The sequence below is a fragment of the Dasypus novemcinctus genome, chromosome 19 (assembly GCF_030445035.2).
Source record: "Dasypus novemcinctus isolate mDasNov1 chromosome 19, mDasNov1.1.hap2, whole genome shotgun sequence".
Lineage (NCBI taxonomy): Eukaryota > Metazoa > Chordata > Mammalia > Cingulata > Dasypodidae > Dasypus > Dasypus novemcinctus.
The window spans coordinates 32,447,362-32,467,287 of record NC_080691.1 but is presented as its reverse complement, the minus strand read 5'-3'; the positions used below and the strand labels follow the sequence as shown (position 1 = coordinate 32,467,287).

Sequence of the window (19,926 nt, the reverse complement as noted above, 5' to 3'; positions counted from 1 at the left end):
TCCTTATTAACTTAGGTAGGCTGTTTATCCAACTAGTTCTGTGACGTTTTTCTGTTGAAGTTACTCTCTTGGGTCTGTTCCTCTCTCAACAATATAAAGAATAGGATTAAGGTTCTGAAAGAAGTCTCCCTTTAGCCTTTTAAAAAGTATAAACATCTCAAATAAGATAGCAAAGTCTCAGGCATTCTTGTAATAAAATACTTTATTAGAATCAGTAATTCGTTAAAATAATATCCTTCACATATAGCTAAAGTGCAAATTTCTCTTGCTCTATAGTACAAAGCAAGCACTTCTGTCAGGCTTCCTTGGTGTGCATGTAAAACCAAGACTGTAGAAGAGATAAGGTTTAAGTAATTACTTATGGCAGTGTATAAGTATGAAAACATTTTTATAAAGGTTTGAATAAATCTCACCTGGGGCCATTTCTTACATCTTTCCACTTATTTTTCTTAACCTTTCAGAAAATGACTCTAAATATGCTAATTACACAACTGAATAACTTGCTACATTAGTGACCCCATTATTATCAAGAACTGAATCATCAAATCAAAGACACATAAAAAGAAATGTATTTTTTATATATTTGCCATTCAAACATGAACAAAGAGTAACAGCATTAAACATCACGGTTCTGTCACTGGGAAAGGAATCCAATGCTTTCTGGCCATTTTGACTCAAAATAGCAGCAGTAGTTTTGGCACCTGTGCCATATATGATTGAGAGATCTTTCTACTTCCATAAAATGGAAACTTAGCCACATTACATATAACATACTACATTGTTTTATAAGTTGCTGGAAAAATAAGGCCACTCCAAAGGCAATCTATTTAGTTTGGAAGTTGGACAGTGAATCTGTGGGAAGTGGGAGCTGGGTCAGTAAGTGCATAAAACAGCCCAGCCAAAGGGACGTATACCGGTTGTGGTCAGAGTTTTTTACTTGGTTTAGTAGAAACCGACACTAATACATTATCAAAAATGTGTCTTCAGTGTTGATGTGGCATCTTTCCTCAGGTGTATTCTTTTATGCCTACCCATAGAAAACTGGAGAGGAGGAGGTGAGGGGACACCTGCCCACTTGCACAGTACCTGATTCGCAGGATGATTCAGTTAGGTGAAAAACCCAGGTATCTTTAGGCTGGTCTGAGTTGCTGCAAGTGAGGTCAGAGAAGCATTGACTCACAAAGGAAAACAAGCTCACCGCTCCTCTATTTTTAATTAGGAAAAAAAAGTCTTGTCACAGAGAAATAACTGCCTCTGGCATTGAAGTCTGCAAATATCTATGGCTCAATGGATCTTCCTGGAAATAACTAGAAATAGTCAACATTTATTTTATTTTCTTATCTCAAAAGTTTGCTCTACCAGTAAAAATTAGTCATGATGCTAATCTCTTTGCAGGGGAGCAAAAACCTTTAAGACAGAAAGCTTTCAGTCATTTCTCACAAGTTGGATAGGGTTCTCCCAGGAGTGAATTCCCTGTTAAAGTCACAGAACCTCTCAATCAGCTTCAGACAAAGTCTTGGAGGAATTCTTCCTATGGTGCTCTTGGGCCTTGTCCCAAAGCTCCTGGTTTCTCTCCCTGACCTTCGTGCAAATTCTGCTCTAGAATCTTGTGTTCTAGTCACACAAGGAGTATTTATGCCCAAAGCATCCTGGGACCACTGTGCTAAGAGCAGCCCACAGCGCAAACATAGCGAGTACCACACGACAACATAAGCTTGCTCAAAAGAAGAAAATAAATAACTTGGCTGAATTATAAATTATCGTAGAGACAAGGCTTAATAATTTAGCTTTTTTTTTTTTTTAAACTAAAACCAAAAACATTTGGAAGTAAAGAATGATTAAGGTCTTTTACTTTCAGAGATGACTAGGTTTCTAGAAATGCTAAGTATCTTTTTTTTTTCCAGGACACCACTTGTCAACAAGGGTGAATTAGATTTAAGGCTTCACAAGAAGTGTCTCGGACTGGTTGGGTTTGGCTTCTGGCAGCGCCACCGAGTACTCAGTTGTGGCGAAAAGCAGGATGTCTAGGGTGGATTCAGTACACTTAGCAATGAAGCGAATGAATGGCCTCACATCGCCTTCGTTGGCAACTTCCAGTACGTGGTAATACTCGGATCTCTGCTCCTTGCGGATGGTTATGGGCGGGTAGCCTGCCTGCATCAGGATGAGGTTCATCAGCAGGCGTGAGGTCCTTCCATTGCCATCAATGAACGGGTGGATGTAAACTAGTTTATAATGGGCTAAGGCTGCAAACTCAACTGGGTGTAGATTCATGGCATCCTCCGAATTGAGCCACTGTATGAACTCCTGCATCTGTTTTTCCACATCTTGGGGGTGGGGAGGGACATGATGTCCAACAAGGACTTGTGTTGTCCGAAACCTGCCAGCTTCTACTGGATCTACGTAGCCCAGCACCCGCCTGTGGATCTCCAGCACGTCACTGATGGTGACGGACCCTATGCGGGAAACGAGGGTTGTGTTTACGTACTTCATGGCCGCGTGCATGCCGATGACCTCGTTCTGCTCCTCCAAGCTCTTCCCAGGCACAGCGTAGCGGGTCTCAAGGATGTGCCTGATTTCTGAGAGAGTGAGGGTGTTGCCTTCAATTGCAACTGTGTGGTAGATGTGGTGGTAGTACGTTTCCTCCATGACTCTGCGGAGTGCAGAGTTCCCCTTAGGGATGGACATGACCTTTTTCACCTTGCTGTCGATGATGCTGAAGTACCTCTGGTCAATTTCCTCCACGAGGGGCAGCGTCCGGTCCCGATTGACCAGCGCTTTCTCATTGTAGGGCGAGATAGTTAATGCTCTAGTGTACAAGTAATCTGCCTGGATGATGTCCTTGTCTTCTTCTGAGAAGATGCCAAATTCGTTGAGCGCATCTACAAAATCTGGGTCCATCTTGAGGGCATGTAAGAAGAGCTTATGGGCTTTCTTGCGCTTGCCCTGGCGCTTCATTTCCAGGGCTTGGTTCAAAGCTGCTTTGGCTTCCAACTTACCAGCTGGAAGAGAGCCAAGGAAGTATCGTCAGGGAGGGCAGGGGGTGGTAAAGGACATTGTGTGTGGGGGGTGTCACCTGTGTTGGTCTCCCTGGGGAGACTATGATGATCAGCCAGCATCCTGGGCCTCAGCTCATCCCAGCTCCATTGTATGTGCTCAAGTGCCTGGGACCGCTGTACATTATTAAAGCAATTGTTCCTTAGGGCCCCATGAGGTGGTACACTGGTCACTGTGTGCCTGCCCCAAGTCTTCTCTGTAGCCTGGGAGGTACTCCCTGGGCTCTCTTGCCCCTGGCTTCTGACTGGGTATGGCTGATGGGAGGCACAGGCAGAAACCCGGGGTGGAGAGGAGAGAAAGTCCGGGCATTTATTCTCCCCCGTGCCTTCCCTATTGGGCTGCACTTGTGAGTGGCTGTGTTCCTCTCTGGCCAAAGTGCCTGGCAGGCAGCCTTTCCTACAGCTTCCTCTTCACCTCCCACCCAGTTCCGGTGATGCCGGTCCCTTCTGACCCTTCAGGCTTAGGGTTGTTAACAGCTCCCCATGCTGGCTAGTGGATGGGTGCTTCAATCCCTTGACTGTTCTTTGATTCTTTTAGCCCAGTGGTTCTCACCTGGGAGGGATGGTGCCTCAGGGGATACTGAGCAATGTCTGGAGACTTCTTTGGTTGTCACAACTGGGCTGGGTGCTATTAGCGTCGAGTGGGTAGAGGCCAGGGATGCTACTTGACATCCTACAGTACAGAGGACAGCCGCCCACAACAAGGAATTATCAGGCCCTAAATGTCAACGGTGTTGAGGCAAAGAAACTCAGCTCTAGTCTAGCCTCTGCCTGCCTCCTCAGCCCTGTCTTGGCCACCCCTTCACAGAGTGCCTCCTAGATCTATTCAACTATTCTTTTAGTTCCTCAAATGCCCCAGGCTTACTGTTACCCTCTGGTCTCCTGGATGCTGTTCCTTCTGCCTGGAGCATACTCCCCTCAGGCACTTTCCCTTCACTCACTCCTACTCAAACAAGTGTCTTGGCTCAGGCATTCCCTCCTCCAGGAAGCCTTCCTGGTGTGCTTCCATGGCCTCCTGTGCCTCCCTGTTGAAGCCGGTGATACCTTATCACAGTCGGTCTGCTTGTCTGGGCTTGGAACAGGGCTGACTTGTTCAGGTAATGCCCTGTGCCCTGGATACAGTAGGCACTCTATAAATATGTCTGAATTAACAAGCAATTAGGAGACAAGGCCGGTCTTTCTTACCTGGAGAGGCCTTATTCTTGACCACCAGCAGCCCCGCATCCCTGGAGGTGACGCTAAGTTCCGTGGATGGGCTGGTGCACTTGCTGACGGCGTGCTGCACCCTGTCCAGTTTGCTCCTGAGCAGGTAGAAGCTTTTGAGCATGGCCAAGCACTGCTCTTCCATGGCCCCCAGCGGCAGCAGCAGGGCCAGCAGGGATCCCAGTACCATGCTCAGCAGGGTCACCCACAGGAAGCGGCCCCACACTGAGACCCATTTTGGCTCGGTCACCGCCATCACTGAAGTCACTACTGGTATGAGAGTCATCTGGACGCAGGGGTGGGCTCCTTGCACATGTCCACAGTCAGCTGAGAGAGAGGAGAGTCTGCAAGGCAAGCCAAGAGTTGTTGGAAATGAGGCAGGAAAATGGACATGTTCAAGATATTTCTGATTACAGGTGGGGAGATGGGCTTGGAGACCCCTACCACCTGTACCTCTTACTTTACTGCAGAGATTGGGGTGATGGATGGGGATAGGGGCAAGGCAAGGAGTATAGATAAATGGGTATGCGTAGGTGTGTGTGTGTTAGCCTGGCAGGACTGGTACCACCTCTGGGGCATCTGGACTCCATGAGAAGTGATGTCACTGCTCAACATTTAATGAGCGCTTATTGTGTGCCAGGCCTTGTGCCAAGTGCTAAGTATCTCACATGTGCAATTTCCTACAGTCTTACCCAAGGAGCTGATGCTATCATCATGCCAATCTCCAGATGAGGAAATCAAGGCTCTCAGAGAGGTGAAATCCCTTGCCCAAAGTAACCCAGTAAGCAAGCAACAGCCTTAGGACTTGAACTCAGGAATCCATGGCTCTAAGTATCTACCTTTCATTACAAATCTCTGACCCCAAACACTGGGGTTTGGGATAACATAGACATGGGCACGGACACAGACACGGTCACTAGCCAGGGCTGTTCTGAGGCCCATTCTTTGATAAGCAAAACTGTCAGGGGCCTAATTTATTGCAACACTGGATGGCCGCCTCTTAGTACCCTCCTGTTATTCAGCCAGTGGAGCCCGGGTTGTGCGGCTTCAGTCAAGTCAGTTTCCCTCTCTGGCATTTCTTTCTTGACCTGTCCAGCAGGATTCCCACCTAGGTTGAGCATGCTGGGCCCCCAAAGGGGATCTGTGAGCCACCTCACTATGGGCATGTGTTTGGGGCTGGTGATGGGAGAGGAGAGGTCATGTATGCAAGCATCAACGTGCCAACAATCAGCATTTATTGGGCAACTATAGTGTGCTGAGCTCTGAGCTGAGTGCTAGACACATTATCTCATTTAATCTTCACTTCACCCTATGAAAGACGAACTACCCCAGCTCCTTTCCACAGGCGAGGGAAACTAAGGCACAGAGTGTGTGAGATTTTCCAGAAGTCCCACGGGGTGTAAATGGAATGAAACCCCAGTAGGTCGGCATCCAGAGTCCCCAAGCAGGGCCTGTGAACCTGCTCTGGGATGCGCCAAGATTGGTCCCTGACCTTTCAGGGCTTAAGGAGTGAGCCTGCCTCGCTGACAAGGAACTGCAATGGACTGACGTACGCTCTAATTGGGGTACGTTGGCGTGCTGTGGAGGCACGGCAGATGAGGTGTTCTGGGCGGTTTTCCCCAAGGCAGCCCTCCATAGGGCGGTAAAAGCAAGAGAGAAGTTCGCGGGTGGCGGGAGTGTGTACCCGGGGAAGGGGTGCGTTCTGGGGGCGCGGCTGTCTAGCCCCCTCTACCCTACGAAGGGGGAAACAGACCCAGAGAGGCGAGGGGACTGCTCTAAGGTCACTCCGCGGAGCCGCCCCTTTCCGGGCCCCGCCCCAGGCTCGCTGTCCTGCTGCAGCCTGCCTGGCTCGCTCCTCCCGAGCCCCTCGGGGTTGCCCCCTCCTCACCGCGCGCGACTGCTGGGCCCTCCCGCCGCCTTCCCCGCGCTCGCAAGCTCTGCAGCAGCCGGCTCCCGGGACCTCCTCTGCCGCTGGTCCTCTGGCCCTGCCCTCGGCGACTCGCCATTGGCCGGCCCACCATGCTTCTAGCGGCGGATTGGCTGGCCCCTCTTGTCCGTCCCTCGCATTTCCGGGTTCCCGCGTCCGGGTTTGCTTCCCTGGGATAGACAGCGCCGTGGGCCACTCCCATTGGCTGCCTCTTGCGTCGCTCTTGTGCCTGCGGCAGACAATAAACACGGGAGGGGGTGGGGCCTAGCGACTGGCGGGAGAACGGTGCGTGAAGTGACGTGCTGCGACGGGCTGCGCAACTTTTCCTCAGAGTAGCCAAGAACTGCTGCTCTCCTTTTAGGGCTGTCCTCTTGTGCCTCAGTTTCCTCAGGTGTAACACGAGGATGCTAATGGTTTACACCTGTCAATCTCTGACTTCTCAGCCTCTCTTCTTTTTTTTTTTTTTATTGTTGTTGTCGAATGCTATAAGTATTTATTTATTTCAACAAATCACTTTTATTGGTACATATTAATAGAGCATATGATTCATCCAAAGTGTACAATCAATGGTATATGGTATAATCACATAGCTGTGCATACATCACTTCAATCATTATTAGAGCATTTTCTTTTTTTTTTTAATATTTATTATTATTTTTTAATTACATTAAAAAAATATATATATATGAGGTCCCATTCAACCCCACCGCCCCCGCCCCCCACTCCCCCCACAGCAACACTCTCTCCCATCATCGTGATACATCCATTGCACCTGGTAAGTTCATCTCTGAGCATCACTGCACCCCATAGTCAATGGTCCACATCATAGCCCAGACTCTCTCACGTTCCATCCAGTGGGCCCTGGGGGGATCTACAGTGTCCCGTAATTGTCTGTGAAGCATCAGCCTCTCTTCTTAGTCTCTCTCCTACGCTACCGGTTTGCCCTCTTTTCCTTTTCCCTCACCGTTTCTTTTTCGCCCTTAAGTTTTTATTTACATCCTGTTGATAAGGGCCTGTCTGATTCTCTTATTTTCCCAAAGAGATAAAAGATTTTCCCTTGAAGTCGCCATATTAATCCACAGATACTGAAGTTCACCACTCAGGGTCGTGCCCGAGACATGCTAAGCATTAAAATGTTAGCAGTGCAGACTCAGGCTTTGTTACTCACTCTGGGTGGCCTTGGGCGAGTTATTCTGAGCCTCGCTTTCTCCATCTGTAAAATGGGGATAAACAACTTAACTCACCTTTCCCTTCAAGCTCCGTATTTGCAGAAGGCCTGAGACTTGGGGATCGGACCTCCTCCACCACACCCATTCCCCTTGACAGGCAGCACCCGAGGTGGTGGTGGGTTTCACTGCGGGAGCCACACAGCCCTGGGTTCAAAGCCACTTGCCAACTGAGTTGCATTCAGCAAGAGACCCCACGCGGAATCCGCCGTTGCTTTTCTAAAAATGGGGATAATGTGACCACAGTCCTCATAGGATGAGGTTTTGTGTGAGTGTGAAGTGAGATCTTCCTACATGCCTGGCAAAGAGCAAACACTTGGTAAGTATCAGCTATCACAATTACTTTTTATAAAAAGCACCCAGTCATTGACTCTTTGTTATCCACAAGAGTATTACCACTGCAGGTTCTTCCAACCTTGGGAGAGAGTTCCCAATGTCCTTGGGTAGGTATTCTTTTTAAAAAATTTTATTGTGGTAAAGTGCATAAAATGCAAAAATTCCCCATTTTAACCATTTTTAGCTACATTTCAGAGGTATTGATTACATTTATATTATTGTGCTACCATCACTGCCATCTATTACCAAGATTTTTTCTTCACACCAAACAGAAACTCTGTACCTTTTAAGCAAAAATTATCCATTCCTCCCTCCCCCTGTCCCCTGGTAACCTATACACTTTCTGTCTCTGAATTTGCTTATTCTAGGTATTCCATATCAGTGAGATCACATGGTATTTATCTTTTTTGTCTGGCTTATTTTACTCACCATGATGTCTTCAAGGATCACCCATGTTGCGAGCCTGTATCAGAACTTCATTCCCTTTTTATGGCTAAGTAATAGTCCATTGTATAACTATACCACATTTTGTTTATCCATTCATCTGTTCATGAAGACTTGAGTTGCTTCCATCTTTTAGCTGTTGTGAATAGTACTGCTATGAACATTGATGTACAAAATACCTAAGTCTCTGTTTTCTGTTCTTGTTGTTGTATATCTAGAAGTGGGGTTGCTGAGTTATATGGTAATTCTATGTTCAACTTTCTGAAGAATTGCCTTAATGTTTTCCATAACATTTGTACCATTTAACATTCCCACTAACAATGTACAAGACTTCCTGTTTCTCTGCATCCTTGTCAACATTTTTCCATTTTTTGTTTTTTCCATTTTTGTTTTTTTTAAAAATAGCTATCCTAGTGGGTAAGTGTATCTCACGGTGGCTTTGATTTGCACTTCCCTGATGACTACTGAAATTGAATCATCTTTTCATGAACTTACTGGCCATTTGTATACCTTCTTTGGAGAACTATCTAGTCTGGTCCTTGGCCCATTTTTAAATTGGGTCATTTGTCTTTTTGTTGTTGAGTTGTAAGAGTTCTTTTTTTTTTTTTTAAAGATTTATTTTTTATTTATTTCTCTCCCCCCCAACCCTCCCCCCCCCCCCCCCCGTTGTCTGCTCTCTGTGTCCATTCGTTGTGTGTTCTTCTGTGACCGCTTCTATCCTTATTAGAGGCACTGGGAATCTGTGTTTCTTTTTGTTGCATCATCTTGCTGCGTCAGCTCTCCCAGTGGGCGGCGCCATTCCTGGGCAGGCTGCACGTTCTTTCACACTGGGTGGTTCTTCTTACGGGGCGCACTCCTTGTGCGTGGGGCTCCCCTATGCGGGGGACACCCCCACATGGCAGGGCACTCCTTGCATGCATCAGCACTGTGCATGGGCCAACTCCACATGGGTCAAGGAGGCCCGGGGTTTGAACCACGAACCTCCCATGTGGTAGGCGGACGCCCTATCCATTGGGCCAAGTCTGCTTCCCCAACTTGTAAGAGTTCTTTATATTTTTTTTTGATATTAAGCCCTTTTCAGATACATGATTTTCAACTTTTTTCTCCCATTTTGCGTGTGGGTTGTCTTTTCATTTTCTTAATAATGTCCTTTGATGTGCAAAATTTTAAATTTTGGTCAAGTCCAGTTTATTTTTTCTTTTGTGGTATGTGCTTTCAGTGTTATTCTAAGAAATCATTGCCAAATCCAAGGTTATGATGCTTCCCCCTATTTTTTCTTGTAAGTTTTATGTATTAGCTATTTTTTTTTTTAGTAGACCAATGAATCATTTTTCTCCCTTTATTTTTAAAGAAGCTTTAGATTACATAAATGTTACATAGAAAATAGAGGGGATTCCCATATACTGCCCCCCCTCCCCTCCCTATAGTATTAGCTCTTATGTTTAGATCTTTGTTCCATTTGAGGCAGGGGTCCACCTTCATTCTTTTGCATGTGGGTATCAAGTTTTCCCAGTACCATTTGTTGAAGAGACTGTCTTTCCCAATTGAATGATCTTTGTCCCTTTTCAAAAATCGTTTGGCCCCAGGAGCAGAAGTAGCTCAAGTGATTGAGTGCCTGCTGGGTTCCATCTCTGTTACCTCCTAAAAAAAAAATAAACAAACAAACAAACGAAGAAACAAACTCTTGTACCATTTAACATTCCCACTAACAATGTACAAGTTGTAGATAATCTCTGTTTTGGGGGATGGGTGTTGTCCATCATCATCATTTTTTTAGTGAGTCCAATGATCTGGAGAGTAGGTGTTGGCTGCAACTCTGTGAGATTCAGAGCTCAACTGGCATATGAACATACTGAAGATTTAAGTCTCTGGTACTTATTGTTCTTTTCAAAGAACCAACTTTTGGTTTTGTTGATTCTACTTTTTTTTTAATTCTCTATTTCATTTATCTCTACTCTAATCTTTATGTCCTGCCTTCTTCACTTTGGGTTTAGTTTGCTTTTCTTTTTCTAGTTCTTCTAGTTTTGAGGTTATGTCTTTGATTTAATATCTTTCTTCTTTTTTAATATAAGCATGTAAAGCTATAAATTTCCCTCTCAGCACTGCCTTTGCTGCATCCTGTAAGTCTTGGTATGTTTTCATTTTCATCCACCTCAAGACATTTCCTAATTTCTCTTGTGATTTTCTCTTTAAACCACCAATTGTTTAAGAGTATGTTGTTTAATTTCCACATATTTGTGAATTTTTCATTTCTCCCTCTGTTATTTCTAGATTCATTCCATTGTGGTCAGAGAAGATACATGGTATGATTTCAGTATTTTTGAACTTATGGAGATTTGTTTTGTCACCTAAGATATGGTCTGTCCTGGAGATTGATCCATGTATCCTAGAGAAGAATGTATATTCTTCAGACTGAAAGAAAAGGACACTAGACAGTGGTTTAAAGCAGCATAAAGAAATAAAGGCCTCCGTTAAAGGTAGCCATTTGGGTAATTATAAATGCCAGTACTATTATATTATATTTTGGGTTATGTAATCCATTTCTTACTGTCTACCATGCTAAAATGCAAATAAAATAAAAGGTAATGATAAATCTATGGTTTTATTTATTATTATTATTATTATTATTTAATTTATTTCTTCCTCCTTCCCTGCCCAGTTGTCTGCTCTGTGTCCAGTGTGTTCTCCTGTGACCACTTCTATCCTTATCAGCAGCACCGGGAATCTGTGTTTCTTTTTGTTGCGTCATCTTGTTGTATCAGCTCTCCATGTGTGCGGTGCCATTTCTGGGCAGGCTGCACTTTCTTTTGCGCTGGGCAACTCTCCTTACAGGGCGCACTCCTTGCGAATGGAGCTCCCCTACACAGGGGACACCCCTGCGTGGCACAGCACTCATTGTGAGCATCAGCACTGTGCATGGGCCAACTCCACACAGGTCACGGAAGCCCGGGGTTTGAACCACGGACCTCCCATGTGGTTGGCGGACGCCCTATCCATAGGCCCAAGTCCGCTTCCCAAATCTATGGTTTTAGACTTACAATGTATGAAGATATAATTGATAACAAGTACAAAAAAAATGAGGGGAAGAAGGGGTATAGGAAAAGTGTATGTGTATGATATTGAAGTCAAGTTGGTATCAAATCAAATATGATTGTTATATATTTAGAATATTAAATTTTAACCCCATGGTAGCCACAAGGAAAATATATGGAAAATGTATTTAGATAGAAGTGAGAAGGCACTCCATATAGAAGAATACAAAAAATCAAATTAATATAAAAGTATATCATTTCTCTCATGAAATTAATGAGAGAATTGAGGGACAAAAAAGGTATAAGAATTACAAAGACTAAATAGCAAAATGGCAGAGGAAAGTCCTGCATTATCAGTAGCGACTTTAACTGTAAATGTATTAAACTCTCCAGTCAAAAGGCAGAAACTGGCAGAATGGATAAAAAAGCATGACTCAACCATATGCCGTCTGCAAGAGACTCAACTTAAATTCAGAGACACAAGTAGGTTGGAGTGACAGGATGGAGAAAATACCAAGAATACTAACCAAAGGTGAGCCGGGTAGCTATACTTTCAGTTAAAATAGATCTTAAGTCAAAAACAGTTACTAGGGACAAAGAAAGTCACTATATACTGAAAAAGGAATCAATTCAACAAGAAGACATAAAAATTATATATGTGCACCTAACAGCAGAGCCCCAAAAGATGTGAAGCAAGTACTGAAAGATTTGAAGGGAGAAATTCCTGGTTCTACATTAAAACACCACTTTCAGATTAAAACATCTAGACAGCATATCAATAAGGAAATACAAGATTTGAATGATACTCTAAACCAGCTAGCCCTAATGACAAATATAGAACTTTTGGTTAAATTTATTCCTAGATATTTTATTCTTTTAGGTGCTATTGTAAATGGAATTTTCTTAATTTCCATTTTGGATCATTTATTGCTGGTGTATAGAAACACAATTTTTGGGAGTCAATTATTTGTACTCTGCAGCTTTGCTGAAATAACTATGATAGTTTTCATGTAGATTCTTTGGTATTTTTTCCCTAAAGGATCATGCCATCTATAAATATAGTTTTCTTTCTTCCTTTCCAGTTTGGATGCCATTTATTTCTTTTTCTTACCTAATTGCTCTGGTTAGAACTTCCAGTGTGATGTTGAATAGCTGTGGTGAAAGTGGGCATCCTTATCTTGTTCCTGATCTTGGGGGGAAGTTTTTAGTCTTTCACCATTGAGTATAATGCTAACTGTGGGTTTTTCATAATTGCCCTTCATTATGTTGACAAAGTTTCCCTCTATGCCTGTTTTTCTGAAAGGGTATTGGATATTATCAGATGCATTTTCTGCTTCAATTGCTATGATCATGTGCTTTATTTTCCTTCATTCTAGTAATTGGATGTATTACATTGTGTAGGTCTCGTTCTGATTCCAGTTTAGGGAAGCTGCTGGCTCACAGCACAAAAGGAAGTGTGCAGACCCAGGGTAGAATTGGGATTAAGGGCAAACGTGCTGTCCATGAAAGATACTATGGAGGGACATTGAAAAATGAGGGAACATACAGGTTTGGCCTTTGCCTGTGGGGCTCCCTGTTTATATCTAGTAACTAGCCCCAGTCTCCTGCACTCCTAGACCTCAGCTTGGGGCATGGCACTAGTGGATACTTGAGAAATATTGTTTACATGAATTGAATCTGAAACATCTGAAGCAGAACAACACATTGGGGTTTGTAAGAAACAAAAAATCAAGTTGGGGGAAGCTGACGTTGCTCAACTGATAAGAGCATCTGCCTACCATATGGAGGGTCCAGGGTTCCATCCCCAGGGCCTCCTGACCCGTGTGGTGAACTGGCCTATGCGCAGTGCTACCGCATACAAGGAGTGCCTTGCCACACAGGGGTGCCCCCATGTAGGGGTGCCCCATGTTCAAGGAATGCGCCCCACAAGGAGAGCCACCCTGTGTGATAAAAGCTCAGCCTGCCCCAGGAGTGGCACCATACACATGGAGAGCTGATGCAGCAAGGTGATGCAACGAAAAAGAGACACTGTTTCTTGGTACTACCTGACAATGCAAGCAGATGCAGAAGAACACACAGTGAATGGATACAGAGAGCAGACAATGGGGGGGATGGGGAGAGAAATAAATAAATCTTTAAAAAAAAAATCAAGTTGGTGGGGCATCTCATTTTTATCTTTTGAATAAAAGCTTTGAACATTGTTTTCTCTGAATCCCCCGAATTAGGAGGGTCTGCTATGCAATGAGCTAATTATGAGGGGATAGTTAGTAGAGTGGAAAGCAGCAAGGTTCTGGGTGTTCAAATGCAGGATTCACCACTTGACCTTGGTCAGGTCACCTAATCTCATTGAGTGTCATGGCCCTGTGGACCTCTCTCCCAGGCATAAGGTGATATAATCATATACTTTTAAAGCCACCCTCCCTTCTCCACTCCATCTTGGGACACTATTGCAACCTGTTTAATGAGCTTAGGTCTGGACAGCATATCTAGAAGTTACACTAGAACTGTTAATAAGTGAAGCTGTCTGGGTGAGAGACAATAGGGGGTAGTGGAAAGTGTGGAGAATGTAGCAACATGTGTCTTGTCCAAAGTGGGCAACAGCTTCTCAGCTCTAGCCCACATTTTTTATGCTGGGATGCAGATCAAAAGGTGCCAGATTTTCCAATTTTTCAAAAGAAATATCAGTCTATATTTTAAGCAGAAATCTTCAGATGTTTAAACAATTGACATGTCTGTACACTGGCTACAGAAGGCTCCAAATGGTCATCCCTGTGTTAGATTTTGAAGATGGACAGGGAGTGGTAGCAGGGAATTTAGAAAGAACCAATACAAAGGAATGGCTCTCAGTAAATGATCCCACCACAAACATCTCTTAAAACAGAGATGTTTTCTTTGAAGGCTTGATTCTGAAGGACATTGCAGATTGTGGACACCAGGAGGCAGTATTTCACCTGGCATCACTCCCCTACTCCATTCCCTTATAGGGAGATTATACTCAATATTCTCTGTCTGCTTTCAACTGTGTTGAATGCACAAAATACGGTCCCTGATGTGATATTGAAAAGTTGGCTTTCTCCTTCTTAAGCATTCTATATGGGGTGGAAATTGCCTCCCTGCGGCCCATGAAGGTATTTTCTAACAGCTTACCTCGACACATTGACAAAGAACGTGGAAAGTACCTGCATGGGAAATGTGTCCATTATGCAAAACAAAACAAAACAAATCAAAAAACCTTATGCATCTTTAAGAAACAGCAGTCAAGTGTTTCTTGTTGGCAGAGAAGCTCTATTGCTTGGTAAAAACAAAACCCCCAACTCGAGGCTATATTGCATTGGGATGGTGCTGGAATGGCTCAACTTCATTAAAAAGAAAATACACCATACTGGTAATGGCTCCTCTCACTCCCAGGTTCCTCTCATTCCCCAGCCTACCTGGATTTTTTTTTTTTTTTTTTTCTGGTCCTCCTAATTTAATGTTGCTGCCAAAAAAAGAGGCCCTAAGAAGACTTCCTATTTGACTCTTGCTTGAATCCTCCTTTTTATACATATCCGGCGGGGTCAGCCCAGTTTCTGAGGCATCCCCAAGAGACAGGGTTTTGGGGACCCTTGTGAGTGAGTGTTAGGGTGCTGGCTTGTGCTCAGGCTTCAGGGCAGTTCTCACACCAAACAGGATTGAACTGCTTTTCACCAATATATTAGAACTCAGGCATGCAAATAAATGTTGTTTCCAGAGCAGTCATTTGGCGAAAGTAATACTTTTTACTTAAAAGAAACATAGTGCTTTTTCTTATTAAGTAACTAGATGTGTTATTTCTTAAAAACAATATGGGATGTTACAGATATAACAGAGGGCCCAAAGAAACAAAAAGAAGAAAAAACTCCTGACTGCAGTTCTGTTAGATGTTTTTCTATACACAATTACAAAATACTGCAGATAAGAGAAGGCCTAGATAATATACTTTGCACCTGTGTGCCTGCCACATTGCGAATGCAGCTGAGTCTTCATGGCAACCCTTGCCCGTCACGTTCTCTTCCTTCCCTCCTGGAGGTAACCAACATCTTGAATTTGATGTATGTTATTCTCTTACCTGACATTCACCCACATGTGTATATTCCTAAATAAGAGATAGCAATGTACTGCTTGTTTCTCATGTTATGTATACTCTAGGTAGCTTTCTGCATTTTTCTTTTTGGTTTAGCATTATGTTTTACAAGTTTATATTTCTGTTGATATACACACATGTAGTTCATTCGTTTTTTTTTTTTTTTAAAGATTTATTTTTATTTATTTAATTCCCCTCCCCTCCCCCGGTTGTCTGTTTTCTGTGTCTTTTTGCTGCGTCTTGTTTCTCTGTCTGCTTCTGTTGTCGTCAGCGGCACGGGAAGTGTGGGCGGCGCCATTCCTCGGCAGGCTGCTCCCTCCTTCGCGCTGGGCGGCTCTCCTTATGGGTGCACTCCTTGCGCGTGGGGCTCCCCTACGTGGGGGACACCCCTGTGTAGCACGGCACTCCTTGAGCGCATCAGCACTGCGCATGGGCCAGCTCCACACGGGTCAAGGAGGCCCGGGCCTCCCATGTGGTAGACGGACGCCCTAACCACTGGGCCAAAGTCCGTTTCCCAGTTCATTCGTTTTTTACACTGCTGTGTAGTAGTTCATTTTACAGTTTATTTTTTATTTCCCTGTTGACGGGTATTGGTTTGTTTCCAGTGCCGCCATATTACAAACAGAGCTGCAGTGAACATTCTTGTATTATTTCTTGGCTTATGCTTGGGAGTTTCTCTAGGGCGGAGTTTCTCAAATAATCTCTTGGGGAGCTTTTAAAATAAAACACTCCTGCCTCAGCTCTGTTCCAGACCGATGAAGTGCTATAACCTCTCTGATTTCCCACTATCTCATTGGTAGTGAAAACTACCATTTACTGAGCACTTCCTGTCTGCGAAGTAGTTTGCATGTATTATTTTCTTGAATCTTTGTAACAATGCCATGAAGTAGATATTATTAAACTCACTTCATGGAGGGTGAAACTGAGGCTTAGAGAGTTAGACTATTAGCTCATGGTCACAGCAAGCAAGTGACAGAGTCAGGGTTCACAACCCTGAGTCTTCTTGACTCAGAATTTAACAGTTTTAACTACCATAGGACCTTAGGATTTCAAATCTAGGAGGTTCCACTTTAAAACCTTAATTTTACGGGTGGGGAAACTGAGGCTGATAGAGGTAAAGGACAGAGGCAGGACACAATTCCAAGTCTCTAGACTCCCTAGCCATCAACTCATCACCTCCTTAGGTAAAAATGCTTTGGGGACTGGGGGCGAGAAGCAAGGAGGGAAAATCTTAGTAAAGCCATCTTTTCTTTTTAAGATAGTCCTGGGGATATTTGCATCCTCCCTATATCAGTTACCCATTGCTGTGTAACAAATTCCCCCAAAACTCAACAACCTAAAGCAACATTTATTGTCTTACATAGTTTCTGTGGGTCAAGAATGTGAAAGTGGCTTAACTGAGTGGCTCTGGGTTAGAGACTCCTGTGAGGTTGCCGTCAGGATGTCAGCCAGGGCTGCAGTCATTTGAAGGTCTGGCTAGGCTGGATGATCTCCTCCTAAGGTGGCTCACTCACATGGCTTGTTGATCAGGGGCTTCAGTTCCTTTCCACAGAGGGAGTCCACAGGGTTGGCTGAGTCACCTCACAATATGTCCTAGCTTCGGAAGTCACACACTGTCACCTCTGCTCTGCTTTATTGGTCACACAGACCAAACAGTTTTGGGGCTGTGGGTGCTATAAAAGACTACGAATACCAGGAGGTGAGGCTTGTTGCGGGCCGTCTTGGAGGCTGCCTGTGTCATCCCCACCGCACCTTTCCCTCCTCAGTGCCAATAACCCTGCCTAATTGACTGGCAGCGTGAACGTCGGGTCCCCTTGGCCTTGTGTTGCTGTGTCTTCAGGGTCCTCTGAGGCAGGGGGCTCCTGCAGGCGTGAGACTCATCAGTGAGGACAGTGGACTCCCAGCGGCTGACTGCCTTTCCCCAGCTGTTTAACGAATGAGGTCCAACCACACTGTTTTACTTGGCCTGAGAAGCCACCTACTCCTGTCTAAACATGCAGTCCTGTCGTCATGGAGACTGACTCAGTTGCCTAAGACACTGCTCTAGATCATAGTCTCTAAAAGATGTGATCCACACTCTCTTCTCTTCCTGCATGATCGAGTGGGGACCCAGAGGAGCCACTTCTTGCATCCTTCCCCTTCTCAGATTTCTCTGCTTCACCTGATTCAAGACTTCCCCTGCCTGCAACATGGGGTCAGTGAAGCAGCTAGGGCCCGGCAGCTGCTGGGCAAAGGGGCTGCAGACCACCCTGGATCCAGATCTAAGTCCCTTTTGACACATCCCCAAAGCTTTCAGTGGAAGCTCTCTGTTGCCATAGTAACATGGAGATGTGGGAATTAACATGGGTGCCTAGCTAGCAAAGAAAGCAAAGCTTTGAATACTTACTCTCTTATTTTATATAGGTATGAATTCTTAATAGGTCTTTGGATGGACATGAAAGGGTCTGTTTCAGGTTTGGAGGAAATAATCTTTAACAAAATTATTGTGAAATGAGTGCAGCCCTAATCAAAGACATGGGGCTACTTTGGTAGTCCTTAGAGGAGCTGGGGAAATAAGTTTAGAGCCAAAGAAACACTTTAAAAAAGAGAGAGAGAGAGATTTATTGAGAGATAATTCACATACCATACAATTTATCCATTTAAAGTGTGCAATTTATTGAGTTTTTAGTATGTTCACAGAGTTGTGCAACCATCACTATAATAAATTTTAGAACATTTTCATCATCCCCAAAAGAAATCTTGTACCCTTAAGTCATCATTCCCCATTTCCTTCCAACCGCCTCCTCCCTCCACCTCCCAGTAACCATTGTTCTACTTTTTGATTATATGGCTTTGCCTATTCTGCATATTTCCTATAAATGGATCATATACTATGTGCTCTTTTGTGCCTGGCTTCTTTCAGCATTTTTATTCTTGGTCTCCTTCAGATTCTTCATAGTTTCTCTGATAAAGATATTTTCATTCTCTTTGAGAACAATTCATTGGCTGAGAGTGCAGCCACAAAATTAACCCATGGACTAGAGATGGACGGAAGGGAGCATTTTTCAGGAGGTCACCAAGCCTGGCCCTTCCTGGCTCCCTTCTGAGCCTTCCTGGCTGCTCTGAGGCTGTAGTTGGAAAAGTGGCCCCTTTGAGACAAGACTGGCCTGGTGTCCTGCCAGCACTGAGCTGGCGTGCTTCCCAAGCCTTCCTCTTTTGGGGGGTAGGTTCTTGACCACCAAATGCTTTCCCAGTGCCAAGCACTGTGCACTGTAACTCATTGTTCCAGACCCCCTCCCCTTTTTTTTGTAAAAGGGATTCAATTAAAAGCCATCCCTTTTACTTCATGCATATGTTTTGTTAAATGTATACTCTAGATCATGTTTTCATTTTTCAGCCATAATGAATGCGTATAGAAGTAATCTGACTCCTCATGCTCTGCTACTCTAGGTATTTTATTGTTAATTTTATTGTGGTTTCTACACCCGCATCCCTGAAATATAAGTTTCATGGGGCAGGGGCTTGCATTTTGTTCACTGCTACACCCCCATCACCTATTGTCTGGCACATCGCAGAGAAGTGCATTCAATGCTGGTTAGATGGATATGAGATTTTAAAAAAAAATTTTGTTGTGGTAACACATACAACATAAATGGCCCCATTTTACCCACTTCAAATGCACAATTCAGTGGTTTTAATAACATTCACAATGGTGAATACAGGATTTTGTTGAATCCTTCTGACACTGGTGAGGTAAACTGTGTGATGGGCCTCATGTTATAGAAGAGGGAAACAAAGTCCAGAGAAGAGAAGTATCTTGTCTAAGGCCACCCAGCTGTAAGTGATGGGGCCGAGATTTGAACCCAGGTAGTGGGGTTCTGGAGCTCTTGATCACTCTTCTATTTGTGCACGTGTGTCCCCCCATATGTGTGCACAGGGCCTTATGTGTGTCTATATGTCTCTACATGGGTGCATGTTCCTACACATGTGTCCCTACATGTGTGTGCAGCTGCATATCTACCAACCTCTTTTTACCACTGATTGGACAACACCCAAGAAGAACAAAATAACTCATTTTAAAAGAAGAGGCATTGAATACTCAATTGGTTTTTGGGATTGTTCCAGTTCCCATATGTATTAGTCAGCCAAAGGGGTGCTGATGTAAAATACCAGAAATTGGTTGGTTTTTATAAGGGGTATTTATTTGGGGTAGGAGCTTACAGATACCAGGCCATAAAGCATAAGTTACTTCCCTCACCAAAGTCTATTTTCACGTGTTGGAGCAAGGTGGCTGCTGATGTCTGTGAGGGTTCAGGCTTCCTGGGTTCCCCTGGGCTCAGCGCCTCTGTTTCTCCACAAGGTCAGCTATAGGCTATCAGGCAAATGGGTCTGTCTGATTCCCTGGGGTTTCTGCCGTGTCTAAGGAGCTGTCTCTATTCCTCTGTGTTCTTCTCCTGGCCTCAGGTCCTCTCTTCCCGGGGTTTGCTTCTCTTTCCTCTGCGTGCTGACTTCCTGGGGCTCCAGCTTAAGACTTCAGCATCAAACTCCAACATCAGAACTGCAACATCAGAAACCTGCAACTCTGTCCTTTGCCATGCCTATTATCTGTGAGTCCCTACCC

At 44.4% G+C, this 19,926-nt stretch overlaps 1 protein-coding gene across 1 annotated transcript; it reads right to left on the bottom strand.

The window, feature by feature from the left end:
• Positions 1-183: 183 nt before the first annotated feature.
• Positions 184-6,246, bottom strand: FICD (FIC domain protein adenylyltransferase). Its single transcript, XM_004470172.5, has 3 exons — positions 6,148-6,246; positions 4,242-4,603; positions 184-3,002 (listed from the first exon to the last, which is right to left on the bottom strand). Exons 2-3 carry the CDS (start codon positions 4,543-4,545, stop codon positions 1,936-1,938), a joined length of 1,371 nt encoding a protein of 456 aa, XP_004470229.1. The 5' UTR covers positions 4,546-4,603; positions 6,148-6,246; the 3' UTR covers positions 184-1,935.
• Between the last annotated feature and the right edge of the window lie 13,680 nt (positions 6,247-19,926).